The sequence below is a fragment of the Chinchilla lanigera genome, unplaced genomic scaffold (assembly GCF_000276665.1).
Source record: "Chinchilla lanigera isolate Chin_1 unplaced genomic scaffold, ChiLan1.0 scaffold00074, whole genome shotgun sequence".
Lineage (NCBI taxonomy): Eukaryota > Metazoa > Chordata > Mammalia > Rodentia > Chinchillidae > Chinchilla > Chinchilla lanigera.
In genome coordinates this window covers 1,399,887-1,423,217 of record NW_004955475.1, presented here as the reverse complement: position 1 = coordinate 1,423,217, position 23,331 = coordinate 1,399,887, and the positions used below count along the sequence as shown (strand labels likewise).

At 40.5% G+C, this 23,331-nt stretch overlaps 1 protein-coding gene and 1 pseudogene across 1 annotated transcript in view; one reads left to right on the top strand and one right to left on the bottom strand.

The window, feature by feature from the left end:
* Positions 1–830: 830 nt before the first annotated feature.
* Positions 831–23,331, top strand: part of Fam120c (family with sequence similarity 120C) — a 170,406-nt gene continuing 147,905 nt past the window's right edge. The window contains exon 1 of the mRNA XM_005401518.2: positions 831–1,543. Within this exon, the coding sequence (XP_005401575.1) occupies positions 842–1,543 (702 nt within the window). The 5' untranslated portion in view covers positions 831–841. The remainder of the gene's footprint in view (positions 1,544–23,331) is intronic.
* On the bottom strand, positions 19,654–20,902 carry LOC102017009 (annotated as a pseudogene).

Sequence of the window (23,331 nt, the reverse complement as noted above, 5' to 3'; positions counted from 1 at the left end):
CTCAGAGTTCGAGGCCAGTCTGAGTTACATAGTGAATTCAAGACCAACCTGAACTACAAAACGAGACGGTGTATCAACCCCCATTCCCATAACCCTAAATAAAAAGCTAGCTGTATTCTTTTTTCCAATAAAGGTAAAATTCTTCCTCCCGTGTAATTTCAGCTCACTTTGGCTGATCAAATTCGAGCAAGCCACTATTTCCTTTCCCATGATGCATCATTCCTTCCCCCAAAACTCTTTTTCCTGGGAATGGCAGTAAATAGCTTGAAGCAAGTCGATGCCATGCAAAAAGCTACAGCGGAAATCTTAAACACAGATTTTTCACGCCTCGCCTCTTATGAACCCCGTGAGCTGCAAAGCCCAAGAGGCATAGTAGTCTCATGTCCCTGATTGTATCCTGAGGCCATAAGGTGGAAGACTACAACTCCCAGGATGCCCATGCGCCCCGCCCCATTCCTGCTCCTGCTCCCAGCTAGAAATCGTGTATTATAGAGAAGAGGCAACATGGCTCCTGGAGGTGGAAGGAAGAGGCTTCACCCTCTTTGAAGCGGTGAAGAAGAGCCGCAGGAGAGAAGACAAGAAGCGATTAGAGCCCGATATCGCTTTTATCCTCCCAACCTCTCCTGAGTCCGGTCTGCCTCTTCCCACCTCTCCACCCATACCCAATCTGTGATCTCCCCTCCCCACCCTCGTTCCCCGGCTCCTGCACCCCTCCCCTCGGGAATCCTTTTCCCGCCCCCCTCGCCCCCTGCGGAGTGCGCACGCGTCCGCCCCCAGCTTCGCGCCGGGATCGCCACCTAACCTGCTCGCGCAGTCGCTCTCGTCTGCCCGCTGAAGAAGCATGGGCGTCCAGGGCTTCCAAGAGTTCTTGGAGAAGCGCTGTCCTGGTGCCGTGGTACCCGTGGACCTCCTAAAACTCGCGCGCACAGTCTCGCGCCAGCAGCAGCAGCAGCAGCACCTGCATCGCCAGCTCCCACCGACTGCACTTCTAGCGCCCGGGGCCCCACGCGCCGCCAGGGGCTCCGCTCCTCTGCAGCCGCCGTTCCCGCCCGCTGCCTTGGGTGCCTACTCCGGGGGCGCGGGGCCGACGCGGCACCATCACCCCGCTCACCACTTCCACCACCATGGCCAGTCGCAGCCTGGGCTACACCCTCCGCTGCCGCCGCCGCCGCCCCCTCCGCTGCCCGGGGCCCGGGTGCTGGTAGACGCGGGCTCGGCGCTGCCGCGGCTTTATGGTGGCTATCAGACGGACTGGGTGTGTGGTGGCCAGTGGAATGCCATGCTGGGCTACTTGTCAGCGCTGTGCCAGGCTTGTGCCTATCCCGGCGGCGAAGGCCTGGAGCTGGTGGTCATGTTCCCCGGCGGCCTGGGCAAAGACCGACTGGCCGAGTGGGGCCGTCGGTGCCAGGCCGAGCGGCAGACAGCGCAACTGATCGTGGGACACGTGGGCAACAAGGGCACCCCTCCACCACGGGCCTGGTTCCTGCCACCAGCTTGCCTGAGCCACTGCGTGAGGCTAGCACTCATCCGCTTCCGGGTCAAGGTGAGGGAGGGGCTGGATCTTAAATTACATGCCCCACACCTATTACCTACCAACTAAACACCTAACCATCTCCCCACTTGTCTAAAAACCGCTCATTTATCTGCCTCCTATTTGCTCATCTACTCAACCAGCTGACCTATCTGGCTAATTACCTTCAACCATTTTATCTACCTACCCACCTCCCCGTTCATACCCCTCCTTCTAACTCACTCACTTACATGACTACATCTCTCTATCCATGTCATCCCCAAAGCTCCCTTTACCTTCACCTATCTATTTGACTTACCTCTAGGTTTCAGCATAATTTAGACAATTTCTTTTGTAGCCTCACCTTTCTCCTGATGTATTCTCTCGAGCTGATACACCTTTTCCCTCCTTTTTCCAGTTGACATCTCTCTCTTTTTCAAACCTCACAGCAAATCTGTTAAACATGTTAAATGAATACCTTCTATTTTTTTTCTCATTTTAACGTGCTGCTCTTTTACTCATGTGTTCTTTCAGCCTTTTGCATATCAACATACTTCTTTCTGCTGCCCTAGGCTAAAATGAATAAACACCCTCTGATTTACTCACTTTTCAACAAGGATTAATCCACTGAGTTAAGGAGTTTGAAAGATGTAAAACATTGTTGCTCCCCTTGGAAATTCAAATACATGCACATGGAACATTTCTTTAATCATACAAATGTGTACAACGACTATGCTTTATGGTACAGAAGTACCTGTTTATAGTACTGTTTGTGTGTGTATGTGTGTGGAGGGGATGTCTGTGGACCACAATGGTCAGGGGAGACCTTTCTGGAGAAGTTGGGCCCTACCTGGGTCTTCGAGGATGGGTTGGACTTTGAAGAGGTTGGGTTTAGAGAAGGTTGCTTTAAGAGGGAGGAAGAAAATGAACAGAAGCAGAAAGGAATATCAAGTGTGTGAGGCCCCACGGGCAATTAAATCCAATCGGCATGTAGTTGGGTCACTGCATATGGGGCCTGGGGAACAGCTTGGCAGTATCCCCAGTTCTTGGCACCACTGTTACTGCTCTGTTGCTTTCCCATACTCTTAGGTTTCAAGTTCCTACGTGTAGGGAATAGTAAGGCTTGAGAAGGAAGTGGGCAAGCAGAAGAAAAGAAAAAGTGGTACAGGGTTGAGTAGGATGAAACTACAGACCCATTCCCCAACCGAGGTTCTTGGGGATGTCCTCACAGGATAGAGGACTGGGATCACAAACTAAAGGAATAGTGCCTTATGGAGTAATGAGAAATGAAGCCTCAGCTGAGAGACTGAAAAACCTACAGAGAGAGCTTGCAGTAGTTACAGAGCTTGTGGCTGGAGTCCAAGTGTGCTAGACTGCTAGTGCCCAGCATCAAATGTGTGCTTAGGCTGGATAGATTGTAACTGCTCTAACTTAAAAATCTACTCATGGGCGGGTGATGTAGCTCACTAGTAAGAGGGTGTGTTTCCCGTGCAAGAAAACCTTGGATTTGATTTCCAGCTCTACAGAAAGAAATCTAGTCGTGAGCTAACTTAAACATGAGACAAAATACAACAGAAGCCCACTTGCTTGCTCTCCTGACGGAACATTTTAAAGTAGATTCTTCCTTCACGGCCATTCTTTCCACTTTGTTTTCACTGCTACCACCTGGGCTTTACGGACTTTTTAACCTTATTAACCTTGTTGATGGAACACGTACCCCGTGTGTATGTGCGGATTGGTGGTGCCGAGGACCAAACCTAGGGCCTGGAGCTTGCTAGGCAAGTGCTCTACCCAAACCACACCCCCAGGGCTGTGTGTGTGTCTTTTTTGTTGTTTTTAAATTACTGTCTCAGATCCTCACAATCCCCTGCGAAGTAATATGATGCCTGTTTCCCAGTGAAGAAATTCAGGCCCTGGAGGTTTAGAAATTTGCCCAAAGTCACCCAGCAGTAAGCAACAGAGTTGGGATTCTGGGATCCCTGCCCATGCAGTCTGACTCCAAAGCTCATACTCTTTTTTTTTTTTTTTTTTTTTTGAGGCAGGGTCTTGCTATGCAGTTCAGGCTGGCCTTGAGCTCACTTTGTAGCCCAGGCTGGCCTTGAACTCGCAACTATCCTCCTGCCTCAGCCTCCCGAGTGCTGGGATTACAGGCGTGCACCACCGCACCTGGCTCCGAAAGCTCATACTCTTTAACAACAGTGCTCTCAGATGAATTTTTCCAAAGTGCCACTGTGATTAGATCATCTTTATACTGGACTAAACTCTTCCTTGGCCCCTGGGTAAAGACACTTCCATTGATATTCCTTTACTGAGTGCTCATTGCAGGCTAAGTTCTGTGCTGGTTGCTGAGTATTTAGAGACAAAGGGGATTCCTGCCCTTGAGGTCAGGGTTTAGTAAAAGAGACAATATAGAGAAGATGCTATGTGGTGATTGCAAATGATAAAGAGTGTGGCCCCTTTAGGGTACATTGTTAATTCTAGTTGAGTGGGTGAAAATTGAGAGAGGCTTCACAGATTGATGCTGAGGCACCAAGAGAGCTAAGCATAGTACAGATGGTGGACAGGGCTGTGGAGATCTAAGATGGCCATTTATGAGCGTTCAATAGATTTTGATTGGAGGTTAGCAAGGGAGATCAACGCTGAGTATGGATTTGTGGTTTCCATACTTTTTTGTTCATACACCTCATCAGTCAGATTTTGGAGAAGCCATGCTGTGTTTTTTCATACTCTACACAAGTATCATTAAAGAAATTCCAGCAGTAGCCAAGCACAGAAGCATGAGTAGAGCCATTCCACCTACTGTGTGGGCTGAGGCGGGAGGATTACTTGTGGCCAGGAATTCAAGTCCAGCGTTGGCAACATAGTGACATCCTGTCTCTTACAAAATGAACAAAGACCCCAGCAGTTCACTGAAAAAGTAAGGTGATTTGGACGGTGGATGGGTTTATGATAAATACAGTAAAAAGTGGTAGACTCTCAGTGGTATTAGGATGTTTCCTGTAAAGTTGTTTCAACTCTGGAGTATCTTTTTTTTGTCTTTTTTTTGAGACAGGGTCTCACTATGCAGTTCAGGCTGGCCTTGAGCTCACTTTGTAACCCAGGCTGGCCTCGAACTTGTAATGATCGTCCTGCCTCAGCCTCCCAAGTGCTGGGATTACAGGTGTGTGCCACCACGCCTGACTAACTCTGGCATATATTTGAAGTTTCTCATAAAATGTTGCAGAGTTTCCAGCAGTCCTTTTCAGTCCTGAAAGTCACTGTTTGAGGAATATATGTCTTAATTTTTTTTGAAACAAAGTCTCACTATATAGTTCAGGCTAACCTTGGATTCACTGTGTAGCCTAGGCTGTTCTCAAACTTGCAGTGGTCTCCCTGTCTCAGCCTACTGAGTGCTGGGATTACAGGCATGTGCCCACATGCCCAGTGTAGAATATATATATCTTATTCCCTGTGCTGGATTATAAACAAGTGCTAATCTTTTCATACTCTTCATAATGTTATAGGCAGGTGAGTTAGATAGAAATATTATAGGCAGTCAACAGGACCAGGCCCTAGAAGGAGCCAACATGAAAGATAAGATAAGATACCTGTTGGCCAGACCTCAAGACAAAGGACTAAACAAATGCATCCACATACCTCTAGGTAACAACCATCTTCAAAAAGCTAGAAAGAGTCACTAGCCCAACCCCCTACTGGAGAAGCCCCTGTTCTGTATTCATGCCCACTTGCTACATGACTCGCTTCCCCTTTTGATCCCTGTTTACTCAATTTTACCTGAACAATTATACTTGTAATCTTACTGGCTGACCATGGTTTTGTCCCACCTCATGCCCACCTTGTAATTTCCCATTTTCCCCCTATCTTGCACCGCCTCACCTCAGGGTTTTGCCCTATAAAGTCCCTGGGAAGGGCAAGGTTCTTGGCAACCCACTCGGCCCCCTTCTGTCCCTCTCTTGGACAGAAGCTTTCTTTCCCTCAATAAGTATATTCTGCTCCTAACCTCCATTGTTCCTAAAATTCATTCTTCGATTTTAGAGAACATGAACTCGTCCTAGATATCATTCAGGTTGGGAGTTTTATTTTCCTGTATCAGTAATGGTTTGTCTACTTTGGCTACAGTGGATTTCTTTTTTAGGTCAATGATCCTAAGAGAATGAGTTGTAGGAGTGACTGTTAAATTGTGGCTCTTAATGTAGTGGATTTAAGACTGGCTTCAGAATTGCAAGTATAAAGTGAACTTATTAGTGAAGTTCATTCTCTTGGTTGTGGTTGGTGACTTTTTTGTTGTGGTGAAGAACTTACTGAATTGTAGCACAGACTTGAAAGGTATTAGTTAATAGTTGAGATTTGCCTTTTCAGAGGAATAGTCTGCTGTCTTGAAGGTCTCATTTTTTTCACTTGGATGACTTGCTTGTGTTTCTGACTTTCATTTGACTGAATATTAGTACCTAAGAACAAAACACACTATTGGATCCCTGCCCTACTTGATTTTCTTCTTCAGACTAGAGCACAAGATGGGCCTTTATTCCTAGTCTTGCCAGGATGTAGCTCAGCAGCATGGTGCCTGCCTGGCAAATACGAGATCCTGAGTTCAATTCCTGGTTCCAAAAAAAGTGTCTATTCGTAGTCTCATCTTCATTTGTGACAGAGCATATGGAAGTGGTAGGGTTAAATAAATTACTGGGTTGTCTTTTTAGCTTTAGACTACGAGACAGTGGTGGCAAACCTGTGGCACATGTGCTGCAGATGGCTGTTTGTTATCAATAAAACCTCTAAAAGGTTCACCATCATTGACCTAGGACTTACCATGGAAAAACTTGGTATATATTCTTAGGATGAATTTTTTTATTTGGTTTGTTTCAGTTGTGTGCTCTGCAAACCTTTCTAAGTAAAAATGGCCAGTAGCAGGAAACATGAGTAAACCCACGAATTTCCTGACATCTTCCAAATGGTAGAACAGCTGAAAAGTAGTTTTAGACTCTGATTTAGAGGATGATGTAATATGATGAAAGGGATGAATTCTTCATTGAATGGTTAATTTATATGAGGAAAAAGATCATCAGCACAGCAGACCTGCCCTTTCACAGCTATACATTTTAGATGAATGAAATAGAAGTGAGTTGATATAAAGAAAAATACTAAGTTGCAATACTTGGTGGTGGCAGAAATCATGGCGGTAGATCATGAATAACCAGATTTTAAATCTGCTCAAGAGCTGGTGTCATTTTGTGCTTCTTCTTCATGAAGCAATGGTTGATGTCCCTTCTGATTGTCCTCAGTCACAAAAACTGAAAAGTCTTCCAGGTATTCTAGTGATTAGAAAAATAGTCACACTAGTAATTACTAGTAATTACTGTTACTACTTTTATTATTACTGTTACAATTTGTTATACACTGTTAGTATATGCACTGCCGATACAAACACACAGTTTATTATGCAAATGTGTCTTCTCTCTAATCCCCCCAGAACTGTTCTCAGTTTGTCCAGACTCCCCAGAGCTATCTCTCTTCTGAGCCTTTGTTTTTACTGCTGAATCCCTGAATGGCTTCCTTTGTCCATTCACCTAGATTCACTCAACTTCTCTTCTGGGTCTGTTTAAACATTGCTTCCTCCCAGCCCCAAGTATAAAAAGTGATAATTTTCAACTTACTCAGTTGTGTTATGAATTTTTTTATTGGTATATCCTTGCAGTACATAATAATTACATTCATTTTGGGTGATTGGTGCACATTGTATCTTAATAATTTTTATTTCCACTGTCCCAGCCCTTCCCTCTACCCCCCTCTTCAGATCCCCTTCCCATCTCAATAAAGTCTACCTCCCTGTTTTCTACCATCTCTCTTTTTATTTTCTTTAAATGATTTATATTGTAGATTTTTTATATAAGAGAAACCATGTAACATTTAACATTCTGTATCTGATTTATTTCACCTAACATAGTCCAGTATGCATCCATTTTCCTACAAATGGCTCAGATTTATCATTCTTTATGGCTAAATTGTACTGATATAGATAGGTGTAGGTATAGCTCATATTTTCTTTATCCATTCATCTGTTTATGGGAATATAGGCTGCATCCAAAATTTAGCTAGTATGAACTGTAGTGCTGTACACGAGTATGTAATAATTGGTATAATAAGATGTCTTTTAACTCAGGATAACACCTAAAAGCATGCGGATCTGGGTCAAACAGAATTTCTATTTTTAGTTGTTTGAGGACTCTCAATACTGATTTCCATAATGGTAATAGTAATTTACATTCCCACATGCAGTGTAGAAGGGTTTCTTTATCCCCACAACTTCTCTAGCATTTGTTGCTTTTTGAGTTCTTCATGATAGCTGTAATTTTATAATTATAATTTTATAATTATAGCTGTAATTGCGTTCTGCAGTAAGATGAAATCTTTGTTGATTTATTTGCATTTTGGGAATGGCAAAAGATGCTGAAAATTTTTTTCATGTACTTTTGGCCACTGCATTCCTTCTTTTGAGTGTATATATTTCAATTGCCTTTTTAAAAAATTAGGTCTTCTATTTTTTGGAGGGTCACTCACTTGCTTTTTTTTTTTTTTTTTCAGTTCTTCATATATTCTAGATGTTAGTTCTCTGAGCTGTAACTGGCCAAAAAATTTTCCCAATTCTGAGGTGGTTTCTTCACCCTATTGATTGTTGTACACAAGCTTCTAATGTGATACAATCCCACTTACTCTTAGTACTCTTTGTTGTGCAATTGGAGATCTGTTCAGAAAGTCCTCGCCTATGCCTTCAAGAGTTTTATCAGTTTTATCTTCTAGTAGATTCAGTGTTTGTTTTTATATCTATATCTTTGATACATTTTAATTTGATTTTAGTGCAGCATAAGAGATTTGGGCCTATACATATTTTTCTGTGTTGTTTTACTAATTAACCATGTATTTATTCATTTATTTATTTTGGTTTTTTGAGGCAGGGTGTTGTGTTGTAGTTCAGGCTGACTTTGAACTCACTATGTAGCCCAGGCTGTTGAATTTGCAGCAATCCTCCTACCTCAGCTTCCCGAGTGCTGGCATTACAGGTGTGCACCACCACTATTACATGGGGCTTCTTCTGCATGTAGATAACCAGTTTTTCCAGCAGCATTTGTTAAAGAGGCTATCTTTTCCAAAGCATGTTTTTGGCTTCTTTGTCAGTAAATTACATGGCTGCCAGGTGTGGTGGTCCACAGCTGTAATCTCAACACAGAGGTTGAGGAAGGAGAATCGCCAAGAGTTTCAGGTCAACCTTGGATACATACAAATACCCTGTATCAAAATAGCCCCCCCCCCAAAAAAAAAACCCACACAGCTGAACATGCCTGAGGTTCTTTACACAGTCTCGACTCTATTCTACTGATAATCACATCTATTTTTGTGCCAGTACCATACTGTTTTTTTATTAGTACAAGTTTGTAGTACATAATGGATACTTTCATTTGGGGGTTGGTACATGTACATATCCCATTTTAATACTTTTTACTTTTCCTTCTCTTCCCATCCTTCCTCTCCCTCCTCCCATCCCTAGATAGGTTCCCTTCCAATTTGAAAAAGGTCTATCTCCCTGTTTCCTGTTATCTGTCTTTTATTTTGCTTTTTAAATTATTTATACTTGGGCTTTTCCATATAAGAGAAACCATATAGTATTTAAACGTCTGTGTATGATTTGTTTCACTAAGCAATATGGTCTTAAAATGCATCCATTTTCCTATAAATGGCTCAACTTTATTGTTCTGTATGGTAGAGTAGTACTCCATTATGTATAAATACCACATTTTTTCTATCCATTCCTCTATTGATAAGCATATAGGCTATTTCCAAGATTTAGCTATTGGCCAGACATGGTGGTGCACACATGTAATCCTAGCACTTGGGAGGCTGAGACAAGAGGATCCCCATGAGTTCAAGGCCAGACTAGACTACATAGTGAGTTGGAGGCCAGCCTGAACTACAAAGTGAGACCTTGTCTCAAAAAATAAGAAATTTAGCTATTATGAGTTGTGCTGCCATAAACACAGGTATGCATGTTTCACCAAATTATAATGTCTTTAACTTTGAGGGGGATAACTCAGTAGGGGAATGGCTGAATGAAATGGAATTTCTAGTTTTAGTTTTTTGAGGAATCTCCATACTGATTTTCATAGTGATTGTACTAGTTTACATTCCCACCAGCAATGTAAAAGTGTTCCTTTTTTCCATGCAGCCTCACCGGCATTTGTTGTTTTTTCAATTTTTTATGATAGCTGTTCTCTCTGGAGTAAGGTGGGATCCCAGTGTTTTTAATTTGTATTTCCCCAATGGCCAAAGAAGGTGGACATTTTTTTCATGTCTTTGCTGGCCATTTGTACATCATCTTCTGTAAGGAATCTATAGATTTCAATTGCCCATTTTTGATTGGGTCCTATATTTGATGGGAGGTCTTAATTTTTTGAGTTTTTAAGACATATTTTATTTTTATTATTTTTTGTCTTTTTGAGACAGGGTCTCACTGTGCAGTTCAGGCTGGCCTTGAGCTCACTTTGTAGCCCAGGCTGGTCTCAAACTCGCAACGATTCTCCTGCCTCAGCCTCCTGAGTGCTGGGATTATGGTGTGTGCCGCCACACCCAGCTTTCTGTATTTTAGATGATGCTCTTCTGTGCAAGGAGTTACTAACTGGCAAATTTTTTTTCCAGTCTGTAGGTTATTGCTTTCCTCTGTTAGTTTCTTTAATGTGCAAAGCTTTATATTTTGATATAATCCTATTTGTTGATTCTTTGTTATTTCTTATGCAATTGGAGGTCTGCTTGGAAAGTCCTTGCCTATTTGTGTCTTAATATCTAGATTTTTTTTATCTGTTTTGATTTTATTTTAGTGCATGCTGAGAGATAATGGGTCTAGATTAAATCTTCTGCATGTGGAAAAACCAGGTTTCCCAGCACTTTGTTAAAGACACTATCTTTTCTCCAACATAGTTTTGGCTGCTTAGTCAAAGAGCAAACATCTGAGTATGCTAGGGTTGTTTCTCCATCGTCTATTCTGTTCCATTCATCTGTATATCCATTTTTTCTACTGTTACCATGTTGTTTTTACCACTGTTACTTTGTAATAGAGCTTGAGATCCAGGATTTTGGTGCCTCCTGCTTTGCTCTTTTTGCACAGAATTACTTTTTTTGGTTGTTGTTGTTTTTGTTTTTTCCTACCAGGAATCGAACTCCCAAGACCTTGCGCTTGCCCGGCAGACGCTGTGCCGCTGAGCTAAATCCCCAGCCCCCACAGAATTACTTTTGCTGTTCTAAGACTCTCGGTTCTGGGAAGAATAAGGTTGGCATTTTGATTGGGATTGCATTAAATCTGTGTATCAGTTTTGCTAGTATGACCATTTTGACAATATTAGTTCTGCCTGTCCAGGAACAGAAGATGCCTTTCCATTTTCTTTTTTTTTTTTTTTTTTTTTTTTGTACCGGAAATCAAACTCAGGACCTTATGCTTGCCAGGCAGGCATTTGTGCCACTGAACTATATCCCCGGCCCACCTTTCCATTTTCTGATATCCTCTTTGATCTGTTCTTTCAGAGTACTATAGTTTTCACTGTAGAGGACTTTCATATCCTTCATTAAGTTAATACCTAGGTATTTAAGTTTTTTGAAGCTATTTTTTTTTTTTTGGTTTTTTTTTTTTCCGGTACCGGGAATCAAACTCATGACCTTGTGCTTGCCAGGCAGGCGCTGTGCTGCTGAGCTAAATCCCCAGTCCCTTGAAGCTATTTTGAATAATATTGTTTTCTTGATTTCTTTCTCAATGTATTTATTGTTGGTTTAGAGGAATGCTGTTGAGTTTGGTTGTTTTTTTGTTTTGTTTTGTTTTTCTAAAGCAGGCTGTTGGAATGTAGTGCAGGTTGGCCTTCAACTCACTGTGTAGTCCGGGCTGGCCTCAAACTTATGGCACTTTGTGTGTGCTACCAGGGCTGGATAGGAATGCTATTGATTTTTGAGTGCTAGTTTTGTGCCCTTTATTTTGCTGAATTTCTTTCTTAGTTTTGGGAGTCATTTGATGGAATTTTTTGCATTTTCTATGAACAGGAACATATCCTTTACCAATGAGGGTAGCTTGACTTCTTATAATTTTTCAAAAATTTTATTTCTTCTTTTAATGTAATACATGTAGATATTAGTGAAGAAAATATATAAAATCACTTTTTAATCCTATGAAGAAATAAAATTTCATAACAATATAATTAGATAATAACTATAGTTAATGCAGTGTATGTCATAATCTTAAGAGAATGGCCAAAATATTGCTCAGAGTAGAAATCATAGACAAAAAAGATTCTCTCATAGCAAAGAAGAAACAAAGGCACAAAACTTTCTCTAGTGAACTAAGAGAATCTAGTAGTACAAGTGAAGCAAATTAACATATGCATGAAATATTTTTAAAACAGAATAGACAGTTTGGGAAATTATTTGGGCTTTTCCTTGCTTCATATTTATCTTCTCTTTTTGCTCTTTATTTATATATGCATATTTTGAGTTTCTCATATAAGAGAAAACATGCAATATTTAAAGTTATGTGTCAAGGGGCTGGGGATTTAGCTCAGCGGCAAAGCGCCTGCCTGGCAAGCGCAAGGTCGTGAGTTCGGTTCCCGGTACCGGAGAAAAAACAAACAAACAAAAAAAAGTTATGTGTCAGATTTATGTACTTAACCTTATGTTCTCAAGTTGTATCCATTTGCCTACAAGTCCCTGAAGTGTGTCTTTCTTTATGGCCGAATAGTACTCCATTGTGTGTAAATGCCACCTTTTCTTTGTCCATTCGTCTGTTCATGAATGTATATACTGTTTGCAAGATATAGTTATCATAAATTGTGTTCCTATAAACATGATCATGTCTGCATCCCTCTAAAGTGACTTTAACTCTTTTGCGAAGATACTTAGAAGAAGGATACATATCTAGGTCAAATGGAATTTCTAGTTTTAGTTTTCTTCAGGAATCTCCAAACTGACTTCCATAGTGATTGTACTAGATTACATTCCCACCAGCAATGCAGAAGAGTTCCTTTCTCCCCACATATTCACCAGCATTTATTTGTTTTTTTGATAATAGCCATTCTTTCTGGGATAAGATGATGTCTCAATGTACTTTTTATTTGCATTTCTCTAATTCATAGTCTGAAAGTCAAAGAATGGAAAACAATACACCATGCAACAGGAACCAGGAAAAAAGCAGGGTTACATACTCTATTTGCAGACAAAGTGGATTTGAAGCCAAGACTAAGAGAGACAGGGTCACTATATTCTTGGAAAGGGAATGATCCAAGAGGAAGATGTAACAGTCATAAATACATATGCACCAAATACCAGTGTACTCAGCTATATAAAAAAAATATTAACAGACATGAAGAATCAAATAAGCACTAATGCAATTGTAATGGGGGACCTCAATATCCCACTGTCTTAAATAGATCAACTAGACAAAAAACCAACAATGAAAAATTAGAACTGAACCAAATTTTTGAACAAATATAATTAGTAGATGTCTAGAGTGTTGCACCCCACAACATCAGAATACACATTCTTCTGAGCTGCACACAAGACATTCTCCAAAATATACAACATACTAGCTCTTATTGGCCATTTGTACTTCTGAGAGGTATCTATTCATTTCAGTTGCTCATTTTTGATTGGGTCTTTTACTTGGGGAGTCTAATTTTTTTTATAGTTCTTTATATATTCTAGATGTTCTCTGTGTAAAGAGTAGCTGATAAAATTTTTCTCAATTCTGTAAGGTGCTTCTTTTGTTTTTCTTTTTTTTTTTTTTTTTTTTTTTTTTTTTTTTCGAACTCAGGACCTTGCGCTTGCCAGGCAGCTAGCCCTGAACTCACTATGGAGTCCAGGCTGGGCTCGAACTCATAGCAATCCTCCTGCCTCAGCCTCCTGAGTGCTGGGATTATAGTTGTGGATCACTATGCTTGGCTGTAGGTTGCCTCTTTACTCTGTTCATTTTGCTCTGTAGAGCCTTTTAGTTTGATATAATCCCATCTGTTGTTGTTTTGTTTTGTTTTGTTTTGTTTGGTCTCTTTGAGACAGGGTTTCACTACGCAGTTCAGGCTGGCCTGGCAAAGACTTTCTTTTCTTTTTTTTTTTGGTACTGAGAATCAAACTCAGAACCTTGCATTTGCCAGGCAGGTGCTGTGCCACTGAGCTGTATACTAGCCCTAGCAAGCACTTTCTGAACAGAACTAGAGTGACACAAGAAATGACATCAAGAATCAATGAATGGAGACTGGGTTGGGGTGCATACCTGTAATCCCCACACTCAGGAAGCTAAAGCAGGAGGCTCCCCATGAGTTTGAGGCCAGCCTGGGTTACATAAACAAGTTCAAGGCCAGCCAGCCTGCATTACATAGTAGGACCCTGTCTCAAAAAAAAAAAAAAAAGAAGGGGCTGGGGATTTAGCTCAGCGGCAAAGCGCCTGCCTGGCAAGTGCAAGGTCGTGAGTTCGGTTCCTGGTACCGGAGGAAAAAAAAAAAAAAAAAAAGAAAAAAGTTTTCGCCTATGCCTCTTTTTGCCTCTTTTATCTTCCAGCAGATTAAGTATTTCTGTTTTAACATTTAGATCTTTGTTCCATCTTAATTTTAGTTTAATACATGATGAGATATATGGGTCTAGATTCAATGTTCTAGATGTGAATATCTTACCTTACCTGTCACTGTTTTTTAAATAGGCTATCTTTCGTGCAGTGTATGTTTTTGGACTCTGTTCAAGATCAAATAGCTGAATGTGCCTGGGGTTGTTTTTGCTTCCTCTATTCTGTTCCATTGGTCTATATGCTTGCTTTTGTTATAGTACCATACTGTTTTAATCACACTAGTGTAGTATAACCTGGAATCTGTGATTGTGATGTCTGCTGCTTTGATTTTATGTTTTTCTTTCCTTTTTTTGGACTTTTATTGGTATGTGACTGCAGTGCCAATACTGTACGGAATTGGTACATGCAAATAACACATTTCAGAAAAGATCAGGTGCTTTCAGGGTGGTATGGCCATAGACACATTTCAGTTTCTTTCTCTTTCCTCTCTCCCTCTACCCACCTTTTACTTTTCAAGCATCAGATCCATTTATATATATTACAGGACTTTATAAATTAATTATTGTATATACAGACTGAAAAATAGATTAGTAGGCCAAAGAACACATAATATATGTAAAACAAATTACTAAGTCAGAGAGCACTTTTAGATATATTGTGCTGGATTACAATACCAGTTGTACTGGATTACAGTTTTCTTTTTATTCCTCTTACCTGTCTTTTATTTCTCAAAGAAATTTTATATATATATATATATATATATATATATATATATATATGTGTGTGTGTGTGTGTAAGGTTTTCATATAAGAAAAACCATGTGATATTTAAGCTTGTGTGTCTGAGTTACTTCACTTAACATTATAGTCTGAAGGTGCATCCATTTTCCTACAGATTATTCAAATTTATCCTTTATGACAGAGTAGTCCTCCATTGTGCATAAATACCACATTTTAAATTCATCTCTTGATGGACATTCAAGCTGTGTCCAAGATTTAGGCATTATGAGTTGTGCTGCTATAAATTTGGGTATGCATATAACACTGCAGTATGGTGTCTTTAACTCTTTTGGGAAGATTGGTGTTTATCTGAGTTTTTGTGTCTATTAGTATTTGTGTTATGAAATTGAGTGTGCCAGTATTTGGTGCATATTTGTTGTTTTGTTTTGTTTTGTTTTTCGTCTTTTTGAGACAGGGTCTCGCTCTGCAGTTCAGGCTGGCCTTGAGCTCACTTTGTAGCCCAGGCAGGTATCAAACTCCCAACGATCCTCCTGCCTCAGCCTCCTGAGTGCTGGGATTACAGGCATGTGCCACCACGCCCGGCAGGTGCATATTTGTTTATTAACTGTTAACTCTTCCCATTGAATTGTTTCCTTAACTAATATGTAGTGACCTTCCTGTTTCTGGTTTCCTCATTCTTTCCCTTTTGCTTAGCTATTTATCCTGCCAAATCTGTTGGTTCTTTTTGACTTACTGATATTGTTGCCTTCATTGTCTCTTTCTAGGATATCCTTGAGAATTTTTTGTAATACTGTTTGGTGATCATGAATTTCTTGAGGTGCTCCTTGTCTTGGAAATACCTTAATTCTCCATGAGTTTTGACGGAAAGATTTGCAGGATAAATAAGTCAGGATTGGAAGTTGTTAACTTTTAGGGCTTGTTATCTTTTAGAGTGAAACACTTCAGTCCAAGCCTTCCTGGACTTTTAAGGTTTGTATAGAGTATTTTGCTGTGGTTCTAATGGGTTTACCTGTGTATGTGATTCATTGCCTGTCTCAGACAGCTTTAAAGATTTTGTCCCTGTGATGGTTTTCTGGAATTTTGAGTGTAATGTGAAGAGGCTCTCTTTTGGTTGTACCTCCTTGGTGTTCTATATGCCTCCCTCCTTCTTTTCTTTTCCAAGTTGTTATTTTCCAGTGTCTGGATTCTAAATCTTGAAGAGGCTGATATGTTGCTGCTTACCACTCTGCCATCTTCCCAGAAGTCCTGCTTTGATTTTATTTCCCAGTATTGCTTTTGCTATTCTGGGTCTCTTCTGATTCCACATGAAGTTTAAGGATTGTTTTCTCTATTCAGTGGTACTTGGTTCATGAATTTAATTTTATCCATGATTCTGGGGAAGATGGCTGTGTTTTTTGTTCATGTGGAGAAGATGGCTTCTTCATCTTTGTCACCCTATGCAGAGTTCAGAAATGGAAGCAAACTTTTGCTGAATGCTTCTGAACTGAATTGTTTGCAAACAGATACATTTGTGAACTGAGGGTATTGCAGTATCTGTGAGAGATGCTGTTTGTGTTTTGATTGGGATTGCATTCTACATCTATACATCAGTTTTGGGAGTGTCTTATTTACTTTTCTCACATTGCTGAGACAAAATACCCAACAGCCAAAGTTAAGGAAGGAAAAGTTTATTTAGCTCACAATTTGTAGAGCTTTCAGTCTATATCAGCTGGCTCCAAGGCAGGGCACCGTGGCAGAGGGGCAACCATTCATAGCTTCAGAAGATACCAAATGCAACAGGAGAGGAGAGAGAGAGGGAGAGTCTCTTCCCATCCCTTATATTGTATGTGGCCTACCCACCCTAGAGGATGTGTAGGACTCACATCCCCCAATCCCATGGACCAATCACAAACTCTAGCTAGATTCAGCCACCTCTGAAAAGCCTTCTGCCCCCTGACCACATGAGGCTTTGGGGGGATATCCAGACAGAAACTATCCATCCAGACACAAACCATAACATGGAATATGACCATTTGTTTCTGCCTATCCCAGAACAGGGGATATCTTCGCATTTCTGATGTATTCCTCAATTTCCTTTTTCAGAATGATGTAATTTTTATTGTAGAGGTCTTTTATCCCCTTAGTTAGGTTATTTCCTAAGTATTTAATTTTTCTTGATGTGATTCTGGATGGTATTTTCTTTATAGGTGGTTCATTGTTGTTGCTAACAGCTTTGAAGATTCTTTTCTTGTGTTGGATATCTGGCATTTTCATTATGATAGGGCATGGATATTTTTTTTTTCTTAGCATGACTATTTGGGATTCTATATGCCTCATTTATTGGTATATTAATTTCTTTTTCCATGTCCACAAAGTTTTGTACTACTGGTTCTGTAAACAGGTTCTTTTATGCTCTTTGTGCTATCTTTTGATTTTTTCATTAATTCCAATTATTCTTATATTGGTGTTCTGAGTCATTTGGTAGTTGTTGGATCCATTTTTCAGATCTCTTGTTGTTTTTAAGGTATCTTTTGCTAAGTGACCACTAACTTCATCCTAGTCATCAAGATCTAACAGTGTCCTCACATTGGTCGCTTTTGCCCATGCTTTGAATCATTTTTAATCTCATAAATTTCAGCTAGAATGTTTATATTGACTTCCATTCTTTTCTACAGTATGCTGGATATTTGTGTTTTGCATCCCTTTCTTTATCTCCATTAGATTTTTCCTCTAGTTTTTTTTTTTTTTTTTGTACCAGGAATTGAACTCGACACCTGGTGCTTGCAAGGCAGGTGCTTGTGCAGCTGACCTATATCCCCAGGCCATTAGATTTTTCTTAGTGTCTTCCCTAGACTTGCTGATCATTTGTTTCATTAAGGACATTTCTATTTAACTATATTTTCTTTGCATTCACCAAGAACTTTATTGAACTGTTTTGTTACCTGCACTAATACCCTTTCAGATATTTCTGCAGTGTGGCTTATGATTTCCTCCCTCTTGATACCCTCTGGATCTGCTTTGGGGGAATTGGAAATTTTTGGAGGCATTTTGTTGCCTTGTCTTCTCATGTTTCTATTTTTTTGTTTATCTGTGCTAGGTTTTTTGGACCTATGCCTGGTTCTTGGGGAGTATGCCATAGTATTGTTTGACCCCCAGGCAATCCAGATATTGCCATACAGAAAAAAAAACAAACAACTGACAGCAACAACTAGGTTACCTTGGCTATATTATTAACATCAGTGATGATAATTTTGTCATATTTATTGTTTACATTTGGACTGGGTACTAACAAACCCTAAAAAGCACTCATGAACCACCTTTAAAGCAAAGAGGTCTATACTTTTAGTATATACACTTAGGCAACCCAGATATTGACCTATAGTAAATCAGATCACTAGTTTATGCTGGATTAGGCAACAGTGCTAGAGCTCAAGTGGCCTAGAGGTAGACCAGTGAATTAAATGCCACCTTCTTTAGATCCACCCCCACTGAAAGTTACTCCCACCAAACTGACCTCCCATCACAGAATATAGGTCCCTTGATCATTACCGAGATATCAGTAATGACATTCCCCTTTCTTATTAGCCACTTACCAGTCCAATTATTTAAATACAGGATGACCAAAAACTGCATTTTTGGTTAATTTTTTAAGATAATAGGAAATATGCAAATGACAATTTTATCAAATTTATTCAATATAAGAATCAGCTGGTTAAATTATTGGTCATTTGAGAGATGCAAGTGAAAACAACACTGAGATTCCATCTCACTCCAGAAAGAATAGCTATCATCAAGAAATCAACCAATAACAGATGCTGAGTAATACTACATTGTATAAAAATACCACATCTTTTTTATTTTGTTTTTGTTTTTTTCTCTTTAAAATAAAAAAATAACAAATGCTGGAGGGGCTGTGAAGAAAAAGGAACCCTTCTCCACTGTTAGTGGGAGTGCAGACTGGTGCAACCACTATGGAAATCAGTATGGGGATTCCTCAAAAAGCTATGATTAGCGGTCTCATTCGACCCAGCTATTCACCTTCTGGGTATCTTCCTGGAAGCATTAACAACATTATATCACAGCAATATATGTGCACCCATGTTTATAGCAGTATAATTTGTAATAACTAAATCTTGGAAACAACCCAAATGCCCATCAACCAAGGAATGGATAAAAAAGATGTGGTCTTTTTATAAAATGGAGTACTACTCAGTGGTAAAGAAGGATAAACTTCAGACTTTTATAAGTAAATGAATGCAACGAGATCATACTCATAAGTGAAATAAATCAGACTCACATGTGTAAACATCATACTGTCTCACTAGTGTGAGAAACTGAAAGAGTAAGGTCTAAACTGTACAATAAATATTGTGAAACAGGAAGAAATTGTTCCAAAGGAGAAAGGAATTAGGATGAGGGAAACGGGAAAGGAAGGAAGGGAAAAGGGAAAAAGTGCAAGTTAGTTATACTTTTTTTTTAAATGCCAAAAGATTTATTGTAGACATTTTGTTGCACAGTGTGTTACACATTAGGATACAGATGCACTTGATACAGTAACACAGGCAGCTAAAGTTAGACTAGTGTCTCTTCATTCATTGAAAACAAAAGTTTATGCTAATATTGATTGGAGAATTTTTTATGCCTGTATCTTGTACTCTGAGTAACTACTTTAAAGATAACACTACACAATGTATTAACTGTTGATATTCTCCTACTATTTTGTTTTGAAATTTTGTTTTTTTTTTCCATAAAAACTCAACTGGTTGAAATGACACCTGCCCAAGTGGTACTCAGGATAGTCAGTATGTAAACAAATGCCCTGCCTGAGTGACACTTGAAGTAAACTGTTAAGTGGTTAAAAACATTTCCCCATCAAGAGATTCAGGACCAATACACAAAAATATGTAGGGAATAAAAAATGTGATAGAGAAACCAACCATTCCATAGGTAATATACTGATAAACTTCAACTGTCATAAACTGTCTTGCTTTTCAAATGTCATCACACAGTATTGTAAAGATTTTACAGGTTAAACAAATGATAATCTTTTTCATTATATCCCTGACTTAGTAAAAATACTATTTGTGTGAAGACCCACAATACAGCTTTTCCTAAAAGAGTCAGAAAAGTGAGAGGCATAGACAAAGGTAAAATGTCTGGAGAAGGATATAATATTAGACCCATGCTATAAGTAACATGAGATCCACATGCAATTCCAGCACTTCTTCCTAGAATCTCGTGTGTCTCCTCAAGATGTACTCCAGGTGTCAAAAGTAAAAGTAAAGATTCCCCCAAAACTAAATGAAGCCCAGTAATTATCAGTGGAGCATATTTATGAGTTTGGTTAAAATTGTCAATCAGGTCTAAAAACAAAATAGCTAAAATTAAAATGTGTATAAGAATCCAGCATTGTCAAGAAGGGAATGCATTCCCATATACATCCAGCTCAGGAACACTATAGAATTCCAGCTGGGACTAAGAATTAGTCCACATAACAGAGGACACTGCAAGCAGCTGTACACGAGCAGGACCAGGGCAATTGGGATGGTGGTGCTGGACGTGGCATGAGAGGAGAGCAGGCCATTTTTGAAGGTGCAGAAGACCTCCAGCTTGACCACAGGTTGCAAGGCAGATGTGGCCAGCACATCACATTCTTCTTTCACTGGCCCAGGTACATGACTATCACCTAGATGATCGCCAGCCTGTAGTCTACTAGGTGGTCCAGGTTCAGATCCAGAAGGGGAAGAATGGGATGTAGAAGAGCTCATTGCCCACTTAGATGCCCAGACAGAACAGGCAGTAGAGTGGCCAGTTGCTCACATGCATGGGGTAGTCTCCTCACCTGTCAGCCTTGAGCTATACTGGCCTGGACCCAACTCAGCTCCTAACCCATTCCCTAAGCTGTTAAGGCTGCTGCTGCTCTGGCAAGGCTTGGCGTGGTGCTCTGGTGCTTCCGCACTGAGGGTCTCTGTCTAGGGGCACCGCTGCTTTCTCATCCTTGAGGGGCTCTGCAGTGCAACTGATGGTGCTTGCACTCAGCACAGATCCTTGAAGCTGGCCACCTTCTGTGGCTCCTGCAGCCAGCCAGCCAGCCATGTTTACCAGTGTCTTGTTCAGAATTTTTACATCAACGTTATTAAAGAGAATGACCTGCAGTTTTCTCTTTTCGTTAACTCCGTGTCTGGTTCTGGTATCAGAGTAATACTAGCATCCAGGAATTAGTTTAGCAATACACCTTCCCTTTTAATTTCATTAAAAAGTTTAAGAAGTATTGCTGTAAGATCTCTGAAGTTCCTGTAGAGTTCAACTGTAAGTCCATCAAGTCCTGGACTTTGCTTTTCCTAGTTGGTAAGTTTTTTATGACTGCCTCAATTTGATTGTCTGTTACTGAGTTTTTCAGTATTTTTATGCAAAAGGTATTTCGTCCATCTCCAAGAGTTGCCAGAGTCCTAGCAGTTTCAGCATTGCTGAAAAGTCCAAGTCAAAAGACTCCTCTGAGATTTAAGGCAAGCTCTTAGCTGCAAGCCCTTGTACAAATGAAAAGGAAGTTTAACACTTCCAACATTCACTGGCACAAGATACACATTTTCATTCCAAAAGTTACAAATGGAATACAAAGGAATAGGACCAAAGCAAGTCCAAAAGTAAGCAGGGCAAACATTAAGTCCTGTAGTTCCATGTGCAGCATCTGAGGCAATCTGTGCCAAGATGTGAATTCCAAAGGGCTTAGGTGGCTCTAGCCCTGCAGCACTTTGGGTGGTTGTAGCTCCCGTGGCCTGTCTCTTGGGCCTAATTTGCTCCCTCCTTGATGTTTTCCTCAGACAATCTATGTTCCTGGTTTCACCAAACTTCTGGAGTCTATACTGCACTTCTAGCTTCACACTCACAGCTTCACACACTGCCCTCTCAGGGGCACGCTGCCTGGCCTCCCAGGCCTCCTGCAATCTGGGTAGAAGCCTTCCTGACCCTACAACTTTTGCATTCTTCTTGCACCTAAAACCCGCACCACGTGGATGATGCCACCACATGCATGATGCCAAGCTCTGTTACCAGCTGGAGCAGTAGCCAGGCTTCCCTCTTTTGGCTATAGGGATCAAACACCTGGATCATTGAGCACTCTGAATCCAGTTCTGAGGAACAAATTCTCTAGGCCACCATCATCATGGAACATGGTGCTTTGGGGATTTCTTCTCAAGGCACAGTCTCACTTTTGCGATTTTGAGGCTACAGATGGTGGAGTCTTGCTGCTTCTTCTGGTGCCCTCAGGCCATCTTGTCTATTCTCTTCCTTCTCAGTAATCAGGATCTCCTCTGCTCTGTCTTTGCAGTCCACAGCTTTACTGGAGCTTCCTTTCTAGCCAAACTCACAACATTTTGAATCATTCTGCTGGGGTTCTTGCTCTTGATTCTCAACATAGATGTGGCTAAAAGCCCCCAAGAGCCATGCCACCACGTCAGCATTGAACTGCCTTGAAATTTTTTCCGCCAGATTAATTAGTCTGCTGCCCTTAGTCTTAGGCAAAGTCTTTGGACACCAGCAAAATGTAGATGAACTTCCTGCCAATGCACAGCACACATATCTGAAGTCCCATACCCAGTGCAGTCTGTCCCAGCATAAATCTCCTGAGCCTGGTCTTTACGGTAGTGTTTTTGTCAGCATTCTGGTCTTCTGAGCTCTGACCAGAATCTCCCATCAAGTACAGCCTCAGGCAGTTCAGCTCCTCTTTTTCACTGTGCACCTCCCAACCTTTCCAAACTCTTCTCACAAGCCAGTTCCAAAGGCTCCTGATCCACATGATCAGATATAGTCACAACAATGACCCCACTTCTCTGGCACCAAATTTTGTCTTAGCTACTTTTCTTTCATTGCTGAGACAAAACACCTGACATCCAGAGTTAAAGGGGAAAAGATTTATTTAGCTCACAGTTTGCAGAAGTTTCAGTCCATAATCAGCTAGCTCCAAGGCAGGGTGACATGGCAGACAGACATTGCAGAGGAGAAACAGTTTGTGGCAGGCATAAGATAACAAAGCAGTAACGGACAACCACATCTCTTTTTGTGCTTTGTATCTTCTCCAGGCTACTTAGGGCAGGTAGCCCTCACACTCTCAATCCTAGTGCCCTTGATTGTAGCATTACACCATGAATCAATTCCAGTGTCATGCACGCTTGATCCAACCACCTCTGAAAAGGCTTTGAGGGGACATCTAGACCCAAAGCATAACAGGAATGAAGATCAGTTAGTGTAGAAAGTCTGTTACTACTGTAGAGATTTCTTTAGTTAGTATATATTTCCATTTGGTTATGTTTTCATGTTTCTATACCTCTTCATTCAGTGTAAAAGGATTAGTTCAGTTATTGCATTGTAAGGAGAGAAAGATAATTTATATTTTATATGAGCATCTACAGAACCACCTGTCAGTCATATAAAGTAAAATTTGTTTGAACAATTTTACTTTGTTTCTAGTAACCCAAGAAGATGATGGATTAGTGTCAGTGACAAGTAGGCTGGGATATAGAGGATGT